Source organism: Canis lupus, chromosome 30 (genome assembly GCF_011100685.1).
Source record: "Canis lupus familiaris isolate Mischka breed German Shepherd chromosome 30, alternate assembly UU_Cfam_GSD_1.0, whole genome shotgun sequence".
Classification (NCBI taxonomy): domain Eukaryota; kingdom Metazoa; phylum Chordata; class Mammalia; order Carnivora; family Canidae; genus Canis; species Canis lupus.
In genome coordinates, this window is record NC_049251.1 from 8,730,556 (window position 1) to 8,748,789 (window position 18,234).

General features: G+C 43.1%; 1 protein-coding gene across 2 annotated transcripts; it reads right to left on the reverse strand.

Annotated features, from left to right (window-relative positions):
* Positions 1–340: 340 nt before the first annotated feature.
* Positions 341–16,462, reverse strand: NDUFAF1 (NADH:ubiquinone oxidoreductase complex assembly factor 1). Of its 2 annotated transcripts, none has more exons than XM_038580118.1 (5): positions 16,307–16,462; positions 12,702–13,350; positions 8,530–8,715; positions 1,090–1,164; positions 341–567 (listed from the first exon to the last, which is right to left on the reverse strand). In XM_038580118.1, exons 2-5 carry the CDS (start codon positions 13,275–13,277, stop codon positions 418–420), a joined length of 987 nt encoding a protein of 328 aa, XP_038436046.1. In that variant the 5' UTR covers positions 13,278–13,350; positions 16,307–16,462; the 3' UTR covers positions 341–417. The 2 variants fall into 2 exon arrangements, with proteins under 2 accessions (XP_038436046.1, XP_038436047.1); XM_038580119.1 differs by lacking the exon at positions 16,307–16,462 and adding an exon at positions 16,186–16,298.
* Between the last annotated feature and the right edge of the window lie 1,772 nt (positions 16,463–18,234).

The window sequence follows — 18,234 nt, forward strand, 5'->3', positions numbered from 1 at the left end:
ACAATTCTTTGAGTACCAGAAAATCACTGAATTGTATAGCAACCTTTAGCAATCTCCTTTCCTCAAATGGTGGATTAGAAAACACAAACCTACAAGGAATAGAGTAGGGAAAATGGTATCAATAGTCCTCTTCATGACTACCTGCTGTGGCAACATCTGTGTGTGTAGGAAGTGTTGCTAACAGGAATAATTTTAACCCAAAAACAGTTCTTTACATTATACCTTCACATCAGGGCTTGGATTAAGTTACAGTTTAGAACCTAGTTTCATGCTGTGTCTTCTTCCATGTGGCCCTTTGGCAATAGCATTTAGCTTTGTCTCAAGGAATACATACCAGCCGTTGGTTGGAAGATACTTTATTTTGTCCATATCATCATAGATAATACTACTTAATTTGATAGTATAAAATTACCATCTTTATTTAAAAAGTCTTGGATTAAGCTCTGGAGAATTTTCATAGGCGAATTCTTCTGTGTGGGCTGGATCAGTAAACACTCCAATAAAATCTATTTCCAGGAAGAATGGACCATCTACTTTATCAGCCAGGGTGAATCCAATAGAAGAGATCTATATTTAAAACAAACTAATTAAACTCTCATACACTGATACTGTTCTAAGTTTTCAAGTTCTATGAGGTGATTAATATAGTTGGGTCTTTACACTATCAGCCCTTAGCATATATACCCTGTTGTCATATGCTGTAGCAAGTCATAAGAGGAAGTGCAGGGCTGATTTTCTACTTCCTCTTCCCTTTCTTTAAAGTAGTGCCACTTAAGACTGGTGAGGACAGCATGGATGCCTAATGGAGGTTCCTTGAAGCCCTCCTGAACTGGAATACTGTTCTGATTTTGAAGCTAAAATAAAATGTAGGCAGCCTGAAAGGATGACCATACTGCAAGTCCTCCAAGATGGGGGTTTGGCTCACAGAATAGGTCTGAGTCAACCTCTGTGTGGGAATAACAGGTGTGGCCTTGATAAGCATTTTCATCTTTCATTTGCCAGCCCTCAAAAATGGACTGAAATCATCCTCAAAGGAGTTCTAGTTCACTAACGATAACAGTTCTGAGTGAAAGTACAGGAAAATGTTACCTTGTCAAGCAAAAGCTGGTATTGGGCATCCCGAATTCTTCCTTGATTAGAGTAGAAAAATTTGGAGAAAGGAATCTGAAAAAAGAAACCATTTACTTCAGAGCTAAAATGTAAGCAAATGAGGCATTTATATGGAATTGCAATGATAAGTTTAACATTTTAATTCTAACAATTCTAATACATGGCATTATGACAAGTAGCTAGTCATTTGGGTCATAGATACAATTTTTTTTTACAATTTTTTTAATGAAATAATAGAAGAAAAAAGATGAAAGCCTTTCTAAGCCAGAAGTCCCAAAGGAAAATACAGTACAATTCAACCTTCCAACAGCAAAAACAAAGGATAAATTAGGGAAAAAATATTTGCAACATTTATGGATAAAAAACTAGTATCCTAAACACAACCTTTCATAGATAAGATTTAACAACCAATGGAGGGGAATCCCTGGGTGGTGCAGCAGTTTAGCGCCTGCCTTTGGCCCAGGGCGCGATCCTGGAGATCCGGGATTGAATCCCACGTCAGGCTCCCGGTGCATGGAACCTGCTTCTCCCTCTGCCTCTCCCTCTGCCTCTCCCTCTCTATCATAAATAAATAAAAATTAAAAGAAAAAAAAACCACCAATGGAAAACATGAGAAAAGGGAGAAACGGACACTTGTATACGACAGATAGGTGTGCAAATGGTACAACTCTTAAGAGAGTGGCCAGCAACTGGGAGACAAGTCTAAGATGGCCCTAAGATTTCTACCTTCTCTGTCCACACACCTTCCAGGTATTCACGCTAACCTCTTATGCTGAGAAGGGACTGTGTAAAGTCAAGTCCCAAAGCACCTGACCTTGATAGAGGGAAAATTATCCTCTGTAGGCCTGACTTAATCAGGTGAGCCCACAGAAGGACTGGCAAAAGATGATAAAAGTATCTCCCTGGGAGAGATTCTTTACTGTTGGCTCTGAAGACAGAGGAAGTGAAATGGCAAGGATTGCATGCAGTTTCTAGGAGCTAAGAGTGGCACTGACAACCAGTACAGAAACCAAGATGTTAGTCCTACAATCATAGGAACTGAATTGGGCCAATAACCAGAATGAACTTGTAAGTGGATTCTTCCCTAGAGCCTCCAGAAAGGAATACAGCCCAGGCAACACCCTGATTTCAGCCTTCTAAGGACCTGAGCATTGGATGCAGCCATACTAAGTCGCAAATCATGACCTATTGAACTGTGAGCTATGGGGCAGCCCTGGTGGCTCAGCTCTTTAGTGCCGCCCTCAGCCCAGGGCCTGATCTTGGATACCCAAGTCCCACGTCAGGCTCCCTGCAAGGAGCCTGCTTCTCCCTCCGCCTGTGTCTCTGCCTGACTCTGTTTCTCTGATGAATAAGTGAATAAAATCTTTAAAAAAAACAAAACAAAACAAAACTGTGAGGTATTAAACGTGGGCCATGGGCAGTCCTGGTGGTGCAGCGGTTTAGTGCCGCCTGCAGCCCAGGGTGTGATCCTGGAGACCCTGGATCGAGTCCCGCATCGGGCTCTCTGCATGGAGCCTGCTTCTCCCTCTGCCTGTGTCTCTGCCTCTCTCTCTGTGTCTCTATGAATAAAAATCTTTAAAAAAAAAAAAAAAAAAAGGTGGGCCATGTGAAGCTTGCTAAGTTTATGTTAATGTTTTACATGGAAAACTAATGGCAATATTAAGCAAATCTTGAAATGCTGTAACTTTGACCTACCAATTTCACTTTTTTTTTTTTTTAGGAATTTATGTTACAGATAAACTCTCCCAAATACATAAAGATGTAGCTTTCTCTAATTAAAAAAAAAAAAAAAAAAAGGAAAAATTAGGGGAACGATTAAGTTGTGGTGCATCCATACAACTGACACTATGCAGCTATTTTCTTAATGCAGATCTACACAGGATACAGTGGGAAGACCTCTCTACAATGTATTAATAAAGATCTAGACAGAATCCACAGTATAAACACAAGTTTTAAAAACACCAAAAAAAAGAAAAAAGAAAAAAACCTAATAAACTTCTAGCAATCTGTAACAACTCAGTGTCTGTTAAAAGAGAAATCAACTACAGGATTTCCATATAATAAAAAATACCAAACAAAACAATAAAAAATGGAGAATTCCACAGTGATACGGAAGCTCTCTAGGATTTAAATTTTATTTTACTTATTTTTTAGAGGGGTGGAGGGCAAAGGGAGAGAGGGAATTCTATGAAGGCTCCTTACCCAGCTAGACTCAATCTCATGACCCTGAGATCATGACCTGAGCCAGAATGAAGAGTAAGGCACTTAACTGAGCCACATAGGCACCCCTAGGATTTAAACTTTAAAAATAATAAGCACAGGGCAGCCCCGGTGGCACAGCGGTTTAGCGCCGCCTGCAGCCCAGGGCGTGATCCTGGGGACCCAGGATCGAGTCCCACATCAGGCTCTGCATGGTGCCTGCTTCTCCCTCTGCCTGTGTCTCTGCCTTTCTCTCTCTGTGTCTCTATGAGTAAATAAATAAAATCTTTAAAAATAATAAGCACAGAAGATGCACACAGCATGCTATTTTTATTTTTGAGTGAAACAAAAATTAAAATAAGATTATGTACTCACATTTGCTTTATGTGCATAACGAAACTGCCAAGTTACACAAGAAACTACTCAAAGTGGCTACCAATAGAGCGTGGGCAGAAAAAGGGTAGACAGGGACATGAGTGGGAGTGAGACTTCTCACTATACATCACTTTAAATTTTGATTTTTGAACCAAAAAGAATGAATTTTAAGATTTTATTTATTTATTTATGAGAGACACACACACACACAGAGAGGCAGAGATACAGGCAGAGGGAGAAGCAGGCTCCATGCAGGAAGCCTGACACGGGACTCGATCCCAGGTCTCCAGGATCAGGTCCTGGGCTGAAGGTGGCGCTAAACCTCTGAGCCACCCGGGCTGCCCAAAAATGAATTTTTAAAAAAATGTGTTCAGGTTATCACCAAAAGCACCTGTTGACATAAAAACTCAATTCAAAACTGATTCCAGGGGATCCCTGGGTGGCTCAGCGGTTTGGCGCCTGCCTTTGGCCCAGGGCGCGATCCTGGAGACCCGGGATCGAATCCCACGTCGGGCTCCCGGTGCATGGAGCCTGCTTCTCCCTCTGCCTATGTCTCTGCCTCTCTCTCTCTCTCTCTCTCTCTCTCTCTCTCTCTGTGTGACTATCATAAATAAATAAAAATTTAAAAAAAAATAAAAGATTCCAACCCACCACTATGCAAAGATCACACTGTTCACACAACAGCTTTATTTTATTTTTAAGATTTTATTTATCTATTCATGAGAGACCCAGAGAGAGGAGAGAGAGGCAGAGACACAGGCAGAGGGAGAAGCAGGCTCCATATGGAGAGCCTGACGCGGCACTCGATCCCGGGTCTCCAGAATCACACCCTGGGCCAAAGGCAGGCGCTAAACTGCTGAGCCACCCAGGGATCCCCTCAATACACAACAGCTTTAGATGCAGTCATATCCAGGGGCGCCTGGGTGGCTCAGTTAAGCACTGGACTCTTGGTTTCCACTCAGGTCACAATCTCAGGGTGGTGAGAGTGAGTGCTGTGCTGAGCCCCGAGTCGGAGTTGGACACGGACACCGTGTCAGGCTACCTGCTCAACATCAAATTTACTTGAGATTCTCGCTTCCTCTACCCCTACCCCTCATGCTCACTTGCTCTGAATAAATCTAAATAAGTTGATAAATCAATAATAAATAAATATGGTCACATCCTATCTCACCTGCTCCCTTGATTCCTGTCAAACAAACCTGGAGGAGATTCCTCCCCCCATCAACTTCTCATTTTGCATCCTATGTTGGCATTTCATCTACCTCATTATTCAAAACATTTTGGAAATAGAATCAAGGCTACCAGCTTGCCATTCAAGGAGCATGTGTCACATCCCGCACTATCCCCTCAAACTAATCCCTTCTTGTCTTTGACGTGTAATTCTATAAGACCACTGTCTACACCAAGGGAAATGGATTTTTTTTTAGCTGGAGAATAAAGCTAAGAAAGAACATTAAATCTTACATTAAAAGAAAAGGATGAGGGCAGCCCCGGTGGCTCAGCAGATTAGCGCCACCTTCAGTCCAGGGCGTGATCCTGGAGACCCGAGATGGAGTCCCACATCGGGCTTCCTGCATGGAGCCTGCTTCTCCCTCTGCCTGTGTCTCTGCCCCTCTCTGTGTGTGTCTCTCATGAATAAATAAAATCTTTTTTTTTTTTTATTTTTTTTTAATTTTTTTTATTTATTTATGATAGTCACAGAGAGAGAGAGAGGCAGAGACACAGGCAGAGGGAGAAGCAGGCTCCATGCACCGGGAGCCCGACGTGGGATTCGATCCCGGGTCTCCAGGATCGCGCCCTGGGCCAAAGGCAGGCGCCAAACCACTGCGCCACCCAGGGATCCCGAATAAATAAAATCTTTAAAAAAAAAAAAAAAGGATGACCAGTTGCTCTCTACAAGTGACAGTAAACTATATAATTTTCCCATAATTTTCCTATTTTCTATAATTAAATAGTTGAGCATCTTGCTCCTACAGGAGAATTATTACTACACAATTATTCAGGGAGAAGTGAAAAGCAGTTAGTAACATTTAATTAAAAACTTCTTGGGGTACACCTGGGTGGCTCAGTCAGTTAAATGTCTGCCTTTGACTTAGGTCATGATCTCAGGGTCCTGGGATCAAGCCCCACTTTGGACTCCCTGCTGAGCAGGGAGTCTGCTTCTCCATCTCCTTTTGCCCCTTCCCACTACTCATGCATACTCTCTCAAATAAATAAAATCCTTTAAAAAAATAAAAATCTCATGACTACACTTGTGGTGTTGACCACTGAGTAATGTATATAAATGCTGAATCACTATTCTGTATATCTGACACTAATGTAACATTGAACCTCAATAATACTTCAATTAGAGAAAAATCTCTTCCCCAACACTTTCCCTCAATAATTTAAAGAGCTGTTCCAAACAGCTATTCTTTCCAAAGATTAAGATTATATGTATTTTCAGGGAAGAAATTGTTAACTATTAAATGGTAATAATACTACAGAATAATTTGACTCTGTGCAAAGGCCTTAAAAATGTACATATAATTTATTTTAGGAATGTTATTTGTAAGAATATCTCCTAAGAAAATAGGGATATTTACTTCAGAATTTGGTACAACACGGATGCCTGGGTGGCTCGGTGGTTGAGCGCCTCCCTTCTGCCCAGGGCATGATCCTGGAGTCCCACATCAGACTTCCTGCATGGAGCCTGCTTCTCTCTCTGCCTGTGTCTCTGCTTCTCTCTGTCTCTCTCTCATGAATAAATACATCTTTAAAAAAAAAAAAAAATTGGTACAACAGTGAAAAACTCTGAAAATAATTTAAATGTACAATAATAGAGGATGAACTAAGTAAATTCTGGTCTACTTATATAGTAAAATAAAGTGATGTAAAAATAGGGTCGCCTGAGTGGCTCTGTTGGTTAAGCATCTGCCTTCAGCTCACGTCACCATCCCAGGGTCCTGGGATCGAGTCCTGCACCGGGCTTCTTCCAGGGAGCCTGCTTCTGCCTCTGCCTAGGTCTCTGCCCTTCTCTGTGTCTTGATGAATAATAAATAAAATCTTAGTAAAAAAAAAAAAAAGTATAAACAAAAATATTAAGGTACACACCAGAAGTATTTTGCCTCTGAGTGGTGGTATTACATTTGTTTCCTTTTTGCTGTTTTTCAAATTTTCTATATGAAATCCCTGTTTTCATAATTTAGTATATATATTATTTATATACAAGTGTTACATAATAATTTTTTATGTATCGTTATTACTGCAGAAATCTGTATCCAGTACTTATTGCCTATTATATGCTAGGCACTGTTGCAGGTGCAGGGCAAATAGCCACAAACAATACAGACAAGATCCTTGCTCTCAGAATTTACAGAATCTATGCTCCAGTGACAATAAACAAAGGGAAAAGTTAAGGAACAAAATAATTTTACCTAGTAAGTCGTTTCATGAAAAAAATTAAAAAGAGGGGCGCCTGGGTGGTTTAGTCGGTTTAGGTGTCCAGTTCTTGATTTCAGCTCAGGTCATGATCTCAGAGTCATAAATCAAGCCCCCGTCAGGCTCCCCGCTCAGTGAGGAGGCTGCTAGAAATATATTCTCTCTCTTCCCCCTGCCCTCCCCCTCCTCTCTTAAATAAATAAGTCTTAAAAAAAAGAAACAGGGTAATGTTACTCAAAGTGACTGGGTTAGAGGGTGTAACTCTAGCTACAGGGGTCAGGCCTCTCTGAGGTAAATTTTGAGCTGAGGGGTGAGTGACAGGAAAGAGGAGAGGAAGCAGGTGAAGATACGAGCACACAACACCAGCAGATACAACACGAAGCACAAAGGCTCTGAGATGGAGGTGAGCTTGTTAGGTATGATACACAGAAAAGGGGCCAGTATGGAGGAGGGAGAGAGGCGGGGAGACGGAGGATAAAGACAGAGGTCGGATACTGTAGTCCCAGCAGGCTGTGTTGAGGAGTTTGGGCTTTATTCTACTTGTAAGGGGAAGCCACTGGAGGGTTTTAAGCATGTGAGTGCTGTAATCTGCACTATGCATTAGATCATCTCTGACTGCTGTATAGAGAGTGGATTTTAGGAGGCAAGAGAACAAAGGAAGTCAATAAAGGAGCCGCTGTAGTAATCCAAAGGCCTGGACTAGGGTGACAGTGGGAGAGACAGTCAGAAATGGTCAGACTCTGGGTGTATTTCAGAAGTATAGGTGACAGGATTTGTTAACAGGCTATTTGTGGGATGAGGGAGAAGGGATCCAGAATGACCCACAGGTTTAACTATAAGCAAAATGGGGACTTTCCTTTGATCTTCTGGATTAAAAACCTTCATTAGGCAGAAAAAAAGAATGGGCAGTTGAAATTCATTTCCTGAATTTCTACTTATTTTCCTCCAGGTTTTTATATATATATATAAAATATATATATATTTTAACTTCTCAAAGCTTCTTCTCACAAAGTATTATATTACCAAGAAGTAAATTAAAATTTCATGATTGTAAAATATCAAGTATTTATTGCTCTTAAGGGAGCTTTTCTACTAGGCTAGGAGTACTAGCTTAGTAGAGTTGCCTGGAAGAGGGGATACGGCAGAAACTTAAACATCTATTTCGCCCAGAGCAGAGATGTACCCGTGACTTAGCATGGACCAGGCCACAGCCTTATCAAAAGTATTTACTGGTTAGGAAACTAACATTTATATTAAGGAAAGAAAAACTCAATTATATAAATCTCACCCCTAAGTCATCTTCCTTCTTTCCCTTTCCACACCTTCCAAGAGGGATTAATAAGGAAAACAAAGGAACCAAACTACAGAATAACCATGATCTCAAAAGACTTCATTTTCATTCACAGTAAAGACTTGTGCTGTTACCTTGACCTCCTGCCAGTAGGGACCCCCACGGGTGAACATGAAGTAACTGTACATCTGATTCTTCCTTTGCACTATATCCGTGTCCTCTCGGATATTCACCATCCAAGGCCGACCATCTCCACGTACACGGAGATACAGAGTGTTGAACTGGGACCAATCATAAGCCCTCTTTCTCTCAAAAGGGCCCTAAGGTACAGAAAGGAAAATTAATTTCATCTCATTTTCCACTATTAGCAAAATGTGAGTCAACATCTTTTTGCAGCATCAAAAGGATCCACTACGCATTTTTCTGTCTTTTTGGCTTTCTACCACCATAAGAAGGCAGATATATCTGGTGACTCTTATTTTAATACAAAATACTGACACAGGGATCCCTGGGTGGCGCAGCGGTTTGGCGCCTGCCTTTGGCCCAGGGCGCGATCCTGGAGACCCGGGATCGAATCCCACGTTGGGCTCCCGGTGCATGGAACCTGCTTCTCCCTCTGCCTGTGTCTCTGCCTCTCTCTCTCTCTGTGAGACTATCATAAATAAATAAAAATTAAAAAAAAAAAATACTGACACAGTTTTATGTTTCTAAGGTAATGTTCAAGACAGGATTGGCCCAGGACAGTATTGATGTGTGGCAGGCACTCACTTGTATCAATGAATGAAAATGAATTACTATATATACCTTTTTTCCCCCCATCCTATGAAACATGAGTGCGCATGACAGCTGCCTTCCCAGAAATCAGAAAACTATGAAAGAGCTCAAGTTTTAAAACTGCTATTTTAGGGGCACCTGGGTGGCTCAACCAGTTAAGTGTCTGCCTTCAGCTCAGGTCATGATCCCAGGGTCCTAGGATCGAGCCCCAAGTTGGGCTCCCTACTCAGCAGGAGCGTCCCCTTCTCTCCCTCCTTCTGCCCCTCCCCCTGTGCACTCTCTCACTCTCTCTCACAAATAAAATCTTAAAAAAAAAAAAAAAAAAAAAAAAACTAGGGGATCCCTGGGTGGCTCAGCAGTTTGGCGCGTGCCTTTGGCCCAGGGCGCGATCCTGGAGTCCCGGGATTGAGTCCCGGGATTGAGTCCCGCGTAGGGCTCCTTCTGCCCCCGCCCCCCTCTAGGTCTATCATGAATGAATGAATGAATAAATAAATAAATAAATAAATCTTTAAAAAAAAAAAACCCTGCTATTTTATAATACCCACTGAAAACTTACCTTAAGCACTGTACAGGCGTAATTTCATCTTCACAGCCCTATGAGATACATACTTTCATTGTGCTCCATCTTACAGATGAAGAAACTGAGCACTCAACTAGGCAGTGGTAGATCCAGTGCCATTTAACTCCAAAATCTGTATTTTTTTTTTCCAGAGACACATACACACATACACATACACAAACACACACACACACACACACACACACACACACACACACACACACAAAGGGAGACAGAGGCAGAGGAGACACAGGCAGAGGGAGAAGCGGGCCCCATGCAGAGAGCCTGATGTGGGACTCGATCCCGGGTCTCCAGGATCACGCCCTGGGCTGCAGGCGGCGCTAAGCCACTGTGCCACTGGGGCTGCCCCAAAATTTGTATTCTTAACAACTACCTATACTGTCTCAGGAGAAGTGAATTGTAGTATTAATTAACAAAGGTGTTTGTTTATACCAATCGCAAAAATAATCTGATTTCAAGAATACTCACATATGAACTATTATTTACTAGCTGTCTTTTTAAATTTTTTTTTTTAAAGAGAGAAAGTCTGCACACACCGTACATGTGAGTGGGAGGGGAGGGAAGAAGAGGAAAGGGGGACGGAGGAAGACAGGCCAACTTCACCCTTATAATCTGAGACGAAACCAAGAGTCCACTGCTCTACCAACTGAGCCACCTAGGTGCCTCAACTAGCTGTATAACCTTAGTCAAGTTACTAAATCTCCCAAAGCCTCAGTTTCCTCATCTGTAAAATAAGGATGACCATACCTTAGAGGATAGTTGTGAGGAATTAAAGGGATGTATATACGTAAATGTATATGAAGTAGCACAAGGACTGGCAGGGCACACTTAATAAATTTTATCACCTATTTGCAATACCCCCCAGGTGTATCTAGCTATAGAAGTATTTTCTACTGTGGAATGACCAATCCATTCTGTGGATTTCAGGCACTGAAACACACACACACACACACCCTTTGTACGCATAGGTCTCTGAAAGAACACATACCTTTCTTTCTCATCTGGAAGGAGGGAGCCTAAGACCATCCCTATCATTTGCCTTTCTCTGTAAAGCACAATGCCCAAGCAAATACCCCAGGGCTGTGGCCGAGGCCAGGCATGGAAGCTTGTCCAGGCAGCCCTGGAACAACACCTCAACAGCAAATTTGCAAAAAGCCGTAAGTTGATGATGAGACAAAGAAGCCAATCTAAGTAACTGTGGAAAACTGCTCTGATTAGAAACTATAAGGCTAAAGACAAAGAAACTATATATAAACACTATATTCTGGTTGGTAAAATGGTTTCTCACAGAGTTATGGGCTAAAAGTTCTGAAACTGCTTCCTACATACACTGGGGATGAATCAATAGGTAAAATGATGGCAAGTGATGGGAGACAGATTTCTCACTATCAGAGAAGAAAATTATAGATAAGAGGGAGAAGCCCAGAATGAACCACATGGTACTACTGGATTAGAGTTCGAGCACAGTATAAACTCATATTTAGTTTACTACAGATATAGAAATAATTACAGACATGTTTCCAAAGGGTTGGTACACATCCCTGTATTTCCTGCTGAGGCCACTGAGAGGTCCTGGAAGTAATGTCAACCCAGTAGCAACAAACAAACCAGTGCCTAGATCTCCAAAAAGAAGAATCAGGGCTTTTTCAAGAAATGGCTAATTCTATGGAATTTTCTACAGAAAATACAAGATGTGCTTAGAGCATATCTTGTAGTGCAAGAAAGTACTAAAAAACAAACAAACAAACAAAAAAATGGAGGCATGTCAAAGGGACAAAAGCCAACCTGAAAGAGCTGCCAATTGCCAAAGCTGGAAGAATCTGAGCAACAAAATAAAAAACATAGTATTGGATTATAACCAGACTTTTGAGTCCATACAAAATGACTGCCTAACTAAATAAAAAATGTGGGAGAAAAAAATTTTCCTCTTTGAAGAATCCCAAATAATTTATGTAAATTCCACCCTTTCACAAGATACAACTTAAACCCATGCCCTACCCCATGCCTTGAATGTAGGATGCACTTACTGACTTGCTTCTACAGAACAAAGTATGAAAAGAAGGGGAAATAGTAACTTAACAATGGAGTACCCTGGCAAACACTATCTTGGCCAGGTGATCATGGCGAACACATTCGTGTTAAGTCATGTTGGTAGCATGTACCCAATAGGAGTGATGAGAAGGGTATTTCAACTCTGTGGTATTCTATCTAAAAGCCCAGAAACCCAGTCTTACAGGGAGAAAAACATCAGAAAATCCCAAATTGAGGGTCAGTCCACAAAATACCAGACTAGAATTTCTCAATCCTCATGAAAAATAAGGAAAGACTAAAAAGCTATCACAGACCAGGAGACTAAGGAGCCTAAGGAAACATGACAACTGGATGTAATGTGGTGTCCCAGATGGGCTTAAGCAGAAAAACTAGTGAAATCCAAATAGTGTCTGGAATTAAGAGGAATCCGCCAATGTTGGTTTCTCAGTTGTGACAAATGTATTACATCAATGTAAGGTGGCAAGAGTTGGAGAAGATGAATGAGGGGCATATGGAACTTTCTGTACTATCTGTACAATTCTTCTGTAAAACTAAAACTATCCTAAAATAAAAAGTTTACTTAAAAAAAAAAAAAGCAACAGGCTGAACCTACATCTGCTCTAAGGAACCTCTGGCCATCACAGGGTGTGTGGCCTACTAGGGAAATCTCCCCAAATCAACTGTTTAAATGTCTGACTTCTCAGGGCTCCTCAAACATAAGAACGGCCCCATTCTGGTTCTCAGGAACCACTTCCCCCTTATGCTTCTGCTTTACACATGTGCCCAGTAGTTACTTAACCCCATTCACAAATGACCTGCCAGGTGTGTTGATTTACAGAAACAAAACCCATATGCTACGGTTCATGCTACAATGAAATTCACCCCAGTTCACTAGAAAACAGGCTCTGGGGCTTCACTTACCCTTGGAATCCTGGATATCATTGCACAGTACCCACTGCGGCCACTTTCCCCGTCCTTAGGTGCCTCAGAGCTCAGAGTCCCATAGAGCAATGCACTCTGATTATTCCTGCCCATTTTCAGGAACACTTCACTTCTGCCTCCAATAGTCTTATCAGAAGTCACCATCCACTTATCTAAATCTTCTTTTCCTCGGAACTGCCAGACAACCTTGGCTTGTTCCAACAAGACCTCATGCAGAGGGCGGCCTTCGGGGCCTATCCAATGATTCACAATATCATCCTTCAAACGCCTAAACTGGTCCTTTATTTCATCTTTAATTGCTTTATCAAAACTAACTAAAGGCTTCTCCTCAGGAGAGGTTATATCCAAAGCAGCTTCTCTCTGGTGATGTCCCTGCAAATCTCCTTCAGAATTCCTCTGAGAGGAGGTTTTGCCAGGAGCAGCTACAGGCTTCTGAAGACTACTAGAACAATAGTCTACAAAATGAGTACCCAAAAATGGACATGAGGCAACATTTGGCTTTGGGCATTTTCTGAAAATATAAGTACCATTCAGAAATTTGAGAACCAAAGCCATGGTACGATAAAGTCCAAATGTAAATTTCTCCCTGGGCTATAATGGAAAGAAGCTTCTAACACCACAATTGCACCTAGAACAGAAAAGACATTGAACAGTTACCAGGGTAGCAATGAATGCATCACAATTTCAAATGCAACACAGATTGCGTTGTGAAATTCAGCAACTTATTTTCTAATTCTGTAAACATTTACCCAGAGCCTATTATGAGCAGAATATTGTTTGTGCTGTACGTGAAGCATCCCACTGCCTTGTGAAAAAACACCAACAGGCAAAAAAACAAAGACCCCCTTCACAGAGTTAATTATTGACCCCAAAATAATTCAGTTATGCACTTCATAAGGTTGTGTCAATCTTAAAGCAAATTTTTACGCTGGATTTTTTTTTTAAGATTTTCTTTGAGAGACAGACAGACAGACAGCATGAACAGAGGGGAGAGGGAGAAGCAGGCTTGGCAGGGAGCCTGATGCAGGACTTGACTCCAGGACCCAGGGATCATGACCTTAGCTGAAGGCAGATGCTTAACCAAGTGAGCCACGCAGGCACCCCTGATGCTGGATTTTTAAAGAAATCAGTGATTCCTAAAATAGAATATTCAACTAATTCGCTCCAGATCTAAGCTGACAACACTTTAGGACTTCATCTATAAAAAGAGGGACTAGAAAAAAAAAAAAAAAAAAGGGACTAGACTGTGTATTGTATGTGGAGTCAGAAAACGTGCCCACTTATTAGGTTATAAGTATATTGAATACTGGCAATTTCAGACTGCTAAACCTAGTCAAGCTCTTTATCCTCAGGTAAAGCTACTGATCTTCTGAAGTCTCCATTTCCTTGGGGGTAAGGCTCTGTTAACAACTCCTCTACCTACCTTAAAGGATTCTTCTGAAGATCAGATGGAATGACAGCTCTAAGAGCATTCTCTGATCAAGTCTGATAAAATCCCCATGATTCTTCATGTTTAACAAGCTGCTAGTCCAAGATCCACAAAGATAGAACCTAAACAACATTAACACTAATACCACATTTAAATACTATTTTGATTATCTTCAAACCACCTGACATGTATTATCTCATAAGACAAGACAACAGGTGAAGTGACTTGCCTAAGCTCACAATACTAATCACTATGGAGGCTAGAACTAGAACCCTAGCCTGAAGTCCTTCTACTACATGCTCCTGCTTCTACACGTAAAATATCAGAAATATAAATTCTATAGCTCTAATAAAATAACAACTTTGGCTAAATAGTCATCTTTCCTACTTACTCCATCTACCCCTAAAAGGAATAAAATATGCAATGTCAAGTTCTCTGTCTTCCTCCTGTCTTGGCCCAAAGACCAGGAGAGAAGAAATACAAAAATTCACCCACTAGTCAGAACATGGCACTAAATGACTAACTAAAGAGGACACTGAAAACAAAAACAGAAAGCCTTGGGATCCCTGGGTGGCGCAGCGGTTTGGCGCCTGCCTTTGGCCCAGGGCGCAATCCTGGAGACCCGGGATCGAATCCCACATCGGGCTCCCAGTGCATGGAGCCTGCTTCTCCCTCTGCCTATGTCTCTGCCTCTCTCTCTCTCTCTGTGACTATCATAAATAAATAAAAATTTAAAAAAAAAATGGCACCCAGACCACTAAACTACAACACAAAGGTGGTCAACCTTCTAGAATGCCTCTGCTCCCTCACTCCCCACATTAGATCACCACTCTCTTTTCTCAACTACTGTACTCCGGGCTTGCAGCCACCACCCCTACAACAGGTTTCTTGCTCAGCCAGAGTCTCCTCCTCCTCTCTCCTCCCCCATCCCTGATTCCATGCTCATTTTAATAAAATCTTAAAAAAAAAAAAAATATGGGTGCCTGGGTGGCTCAGTTGGTTAAGCATCTGTCTTGGGCTCAAATCATGATCTCGAGGTCCTGGGATCAAGCACCATATCAAGCACCCTGCTCAGCAGGGTGTCTGTTTCTCCCTCTCCTCTGCTTCTCCCCCCTTGTATTTTCTGCTCTCTCAAATAAAACATCTAAAAAAAAACAAAGAAGAAGAAGCAGGGAGAGGATCCCTGGGTGGCTCAGCGGTTTAGTGCTTGCCTTCAGCCCAGGGCGTGTTCCTGGAGTCCCGGGATGGAGTTCCACATCCGGCTCCCTGCACGGAGCCTGCTTCTCCCTCTGTCTCTCATGAATAAAATCTTTTAAAAAAATAAAGGAATTTGGTAAACAATAATCCCATAAAACGGAATTTGTACAATCATAAAAAAAGATTCTCATGAGGGCAGCCTGGGTGGCTCGGCGGTTTGGCGCTGCCTTCGGCCCAGGGTGTGATCTTGGAGTCGCAGAATCGAGTCCCACGTCGGGCTCCCTGCATGGAGCCTGCTTCTCCCTCTGCCTGTCTCTCTCCCTCTCTGTGTGTCTCTCATGAATAAATAAAATCTTGTAAAAAAAAAAAAAAATCTTAAAAAAAAAGGATTCTCGTGAGCCCCATTTGTAGGCTACACTACTACGTGGCAAATAAGGAATCAAAATTGCATATATACTAATATTACAAGCATCAAAGTGTACCAAAAAAAGATGTAAGGGAGAAAAAAGCTTAAAGTCGTGTATATAGAATGATGGGATTATGAGTAATATATTCAGAATATTTTCCAAGCCCTCGGTAGAGCTGTTACTTCTCTAATACTCAACAAATATAATAGGTTTCGTAGTTTTACCAATAACCATAAAGTAAAACGCGGGGCCGAGGTTGGCCAAGTCTGACCGCAACGTAACCCGGAGCGAAGAGCGCAGCCTCCGTCGAGGTTGCACGAGCAGGGCCTACGAGGCGCCCACAAGGCTCGAAGTACAGCTCGCCGGCGCCTCACAGCAGCCGTGGGAGAGGCGATCAGGGGCAAGGAACAGGGGTCCAAGGATACATCACCGGAGGTCACACAGCTCTAAGAGGCAAAACCGGCTCCCGGCCCCGGTGTTTGACTCCCGGCTCGACTCGGGGGAGCGGCCCGGGCGGTCTGCCGCGGCGAGGCGACCCCCTTGGCCCTCACCTGCTGGGGCTGTGCTGCCCCCGAGACCCCGCGCGCCCACAGCCGGTCTCCGCCGCCGGCGCCCCCCACTGGCTTCCTCCCGGTCCTCCACTTTCCCCGGCCGGGTGCGCCACGTTCCTCGTGCGGGTCCATCTGCTTTTCCAGTCCGGCCGAACCAGGCCTTACGGCTCTAGCGTTCCGCCGACATACAGGCGGGAGAAGCGTAACAAGGTTCCCAGAGTCCGGCGAATTGAGGCTTTTGCGACGCCGGTGGCAAAAGCCTCGGCTACGACCCCTTCCAGATGGTTTCTGCTCTGAGCAAGCGGGAGGGAGAATTTAGATGAAGCTTTTCTCCTCTTTCTGCATCCCTCCCTCAGGCTGCAAACTCCACCTCGCGTGTTTCAAATAGGACCTCGATGCTGCTAACGTCCTTGGGACCTCGGGCTCCAGGGTCCCCGCGGGCCGCCGCTCCCCGCAACCGCCTCAGAGGACCCGACCCCCTGGAGCGGCCCCCCGCAACCCCGCCCAGCGGGGCCGCCCACCGGCAGGCCCTCTGCGGCATCTTACGCACACCTCTGTTTAAGCACTTTGAACACCGGATCTGAAGTGTTCATTCGCTTCTCACTCCCTCTGCCACGCGGTGAGCTTCTCGCGTCCAGAACCGCGCTGTTCCCTCGTAAGAGTAGGAATTAAGCTCTCAGCTACCATGTGAATGAATTGCAGCCCCTGGCAGCTAACTCCCTTCTTCTCCAGGGTTCGGAAAGACACTGGCATTTCCAAGTTTCTCCACCACTTGTTTCCATGCCACCACCTCTTCTTTCTTGAAATTCTGCCTTTGACTTTTCTGGACCCTACACTTGCCCGGTTCTCTTTCTTACCGTCTCCAGCCTTCTCCCAGCTGCCTCCTCCACTGACTCTCTTCCTACGACCTGAAATGTGGGTTGTCTCCAAAGCCCAGATTGTGCCTTCCTCTTTTCTTGTTTCAAATATGAGTTATATACAATTTTATCTCCTTCCCTAAATCCCAGCATATATTTCCAACCTTTCTTGATAGCAGTTCCAGCTGAGGGATACAGCACTGGCATCTCAAATGCTCTATATCTAAAACTGAATGTATCACATTTACCTGCACTAACTCCTCTTATAGTCCCTGTTTCTGTAAATGCCCACATCCTTCTAAACTGGAAATTCTTGCCTTAAAACCTTTTTTTTTTTCCAAAGAAGGTATACTTATTCTTAAGATCTTATTTGAGAGAATGAGGGGAGGGGACAGAGGGAGAAGCAGACTGAGCTCCCCAGAGCCCCCCCCCCCTTAAAACCTTTTCTTAAACCTCTTCTCACAGACCCTAAATGCTACTGAATTCTGTTGTCTGAGCTTTCACTCCTTCCCTCCAAACCCAGTAATACCTCCATAGCTATTGCCCTTATACAAACTGACATTCAATCTATTGATTGCCCTCCTCTGGACACAACAGTGTGTCTATTTCCACTCATGAGCTGGCTGGTAATACTGTGAAGGAAAATTATTTGAAGCAAGAGAAAATAAAATCAAGGTGCAGAGAGAAACAGTAATGGGAGATAAAAGAAGTCTCATGCAGCATTTATATTGCCAGTTTCAGTTGTTTCTGAGGCTCAGCTGCTTCTATTATCTTTCTATGGGTTGGCCATTTAGCCTTTCCCTAATTTCTAAGCACCAATAAATTCATTTTACCTAAATTAATCTGAGTTGGGTTTCTACCACTTGCAACCAATAAGTCCTAATTGATAAATTGACTACACCTGTTCTGAATACACCTTAAATCCCATTTTCCTTTAAAATTTTCCCTACTGAGGGCACGTGGGTGGCTCAAGTGTTGAGCGTCTGCCTTTGGCTTAGGTCGTGATCCCAGGGTCCTGGGATGGAGTCCACATGGGGCTCCCGGCAGGGAGCCTGCTTCTCCCTCTGCCTA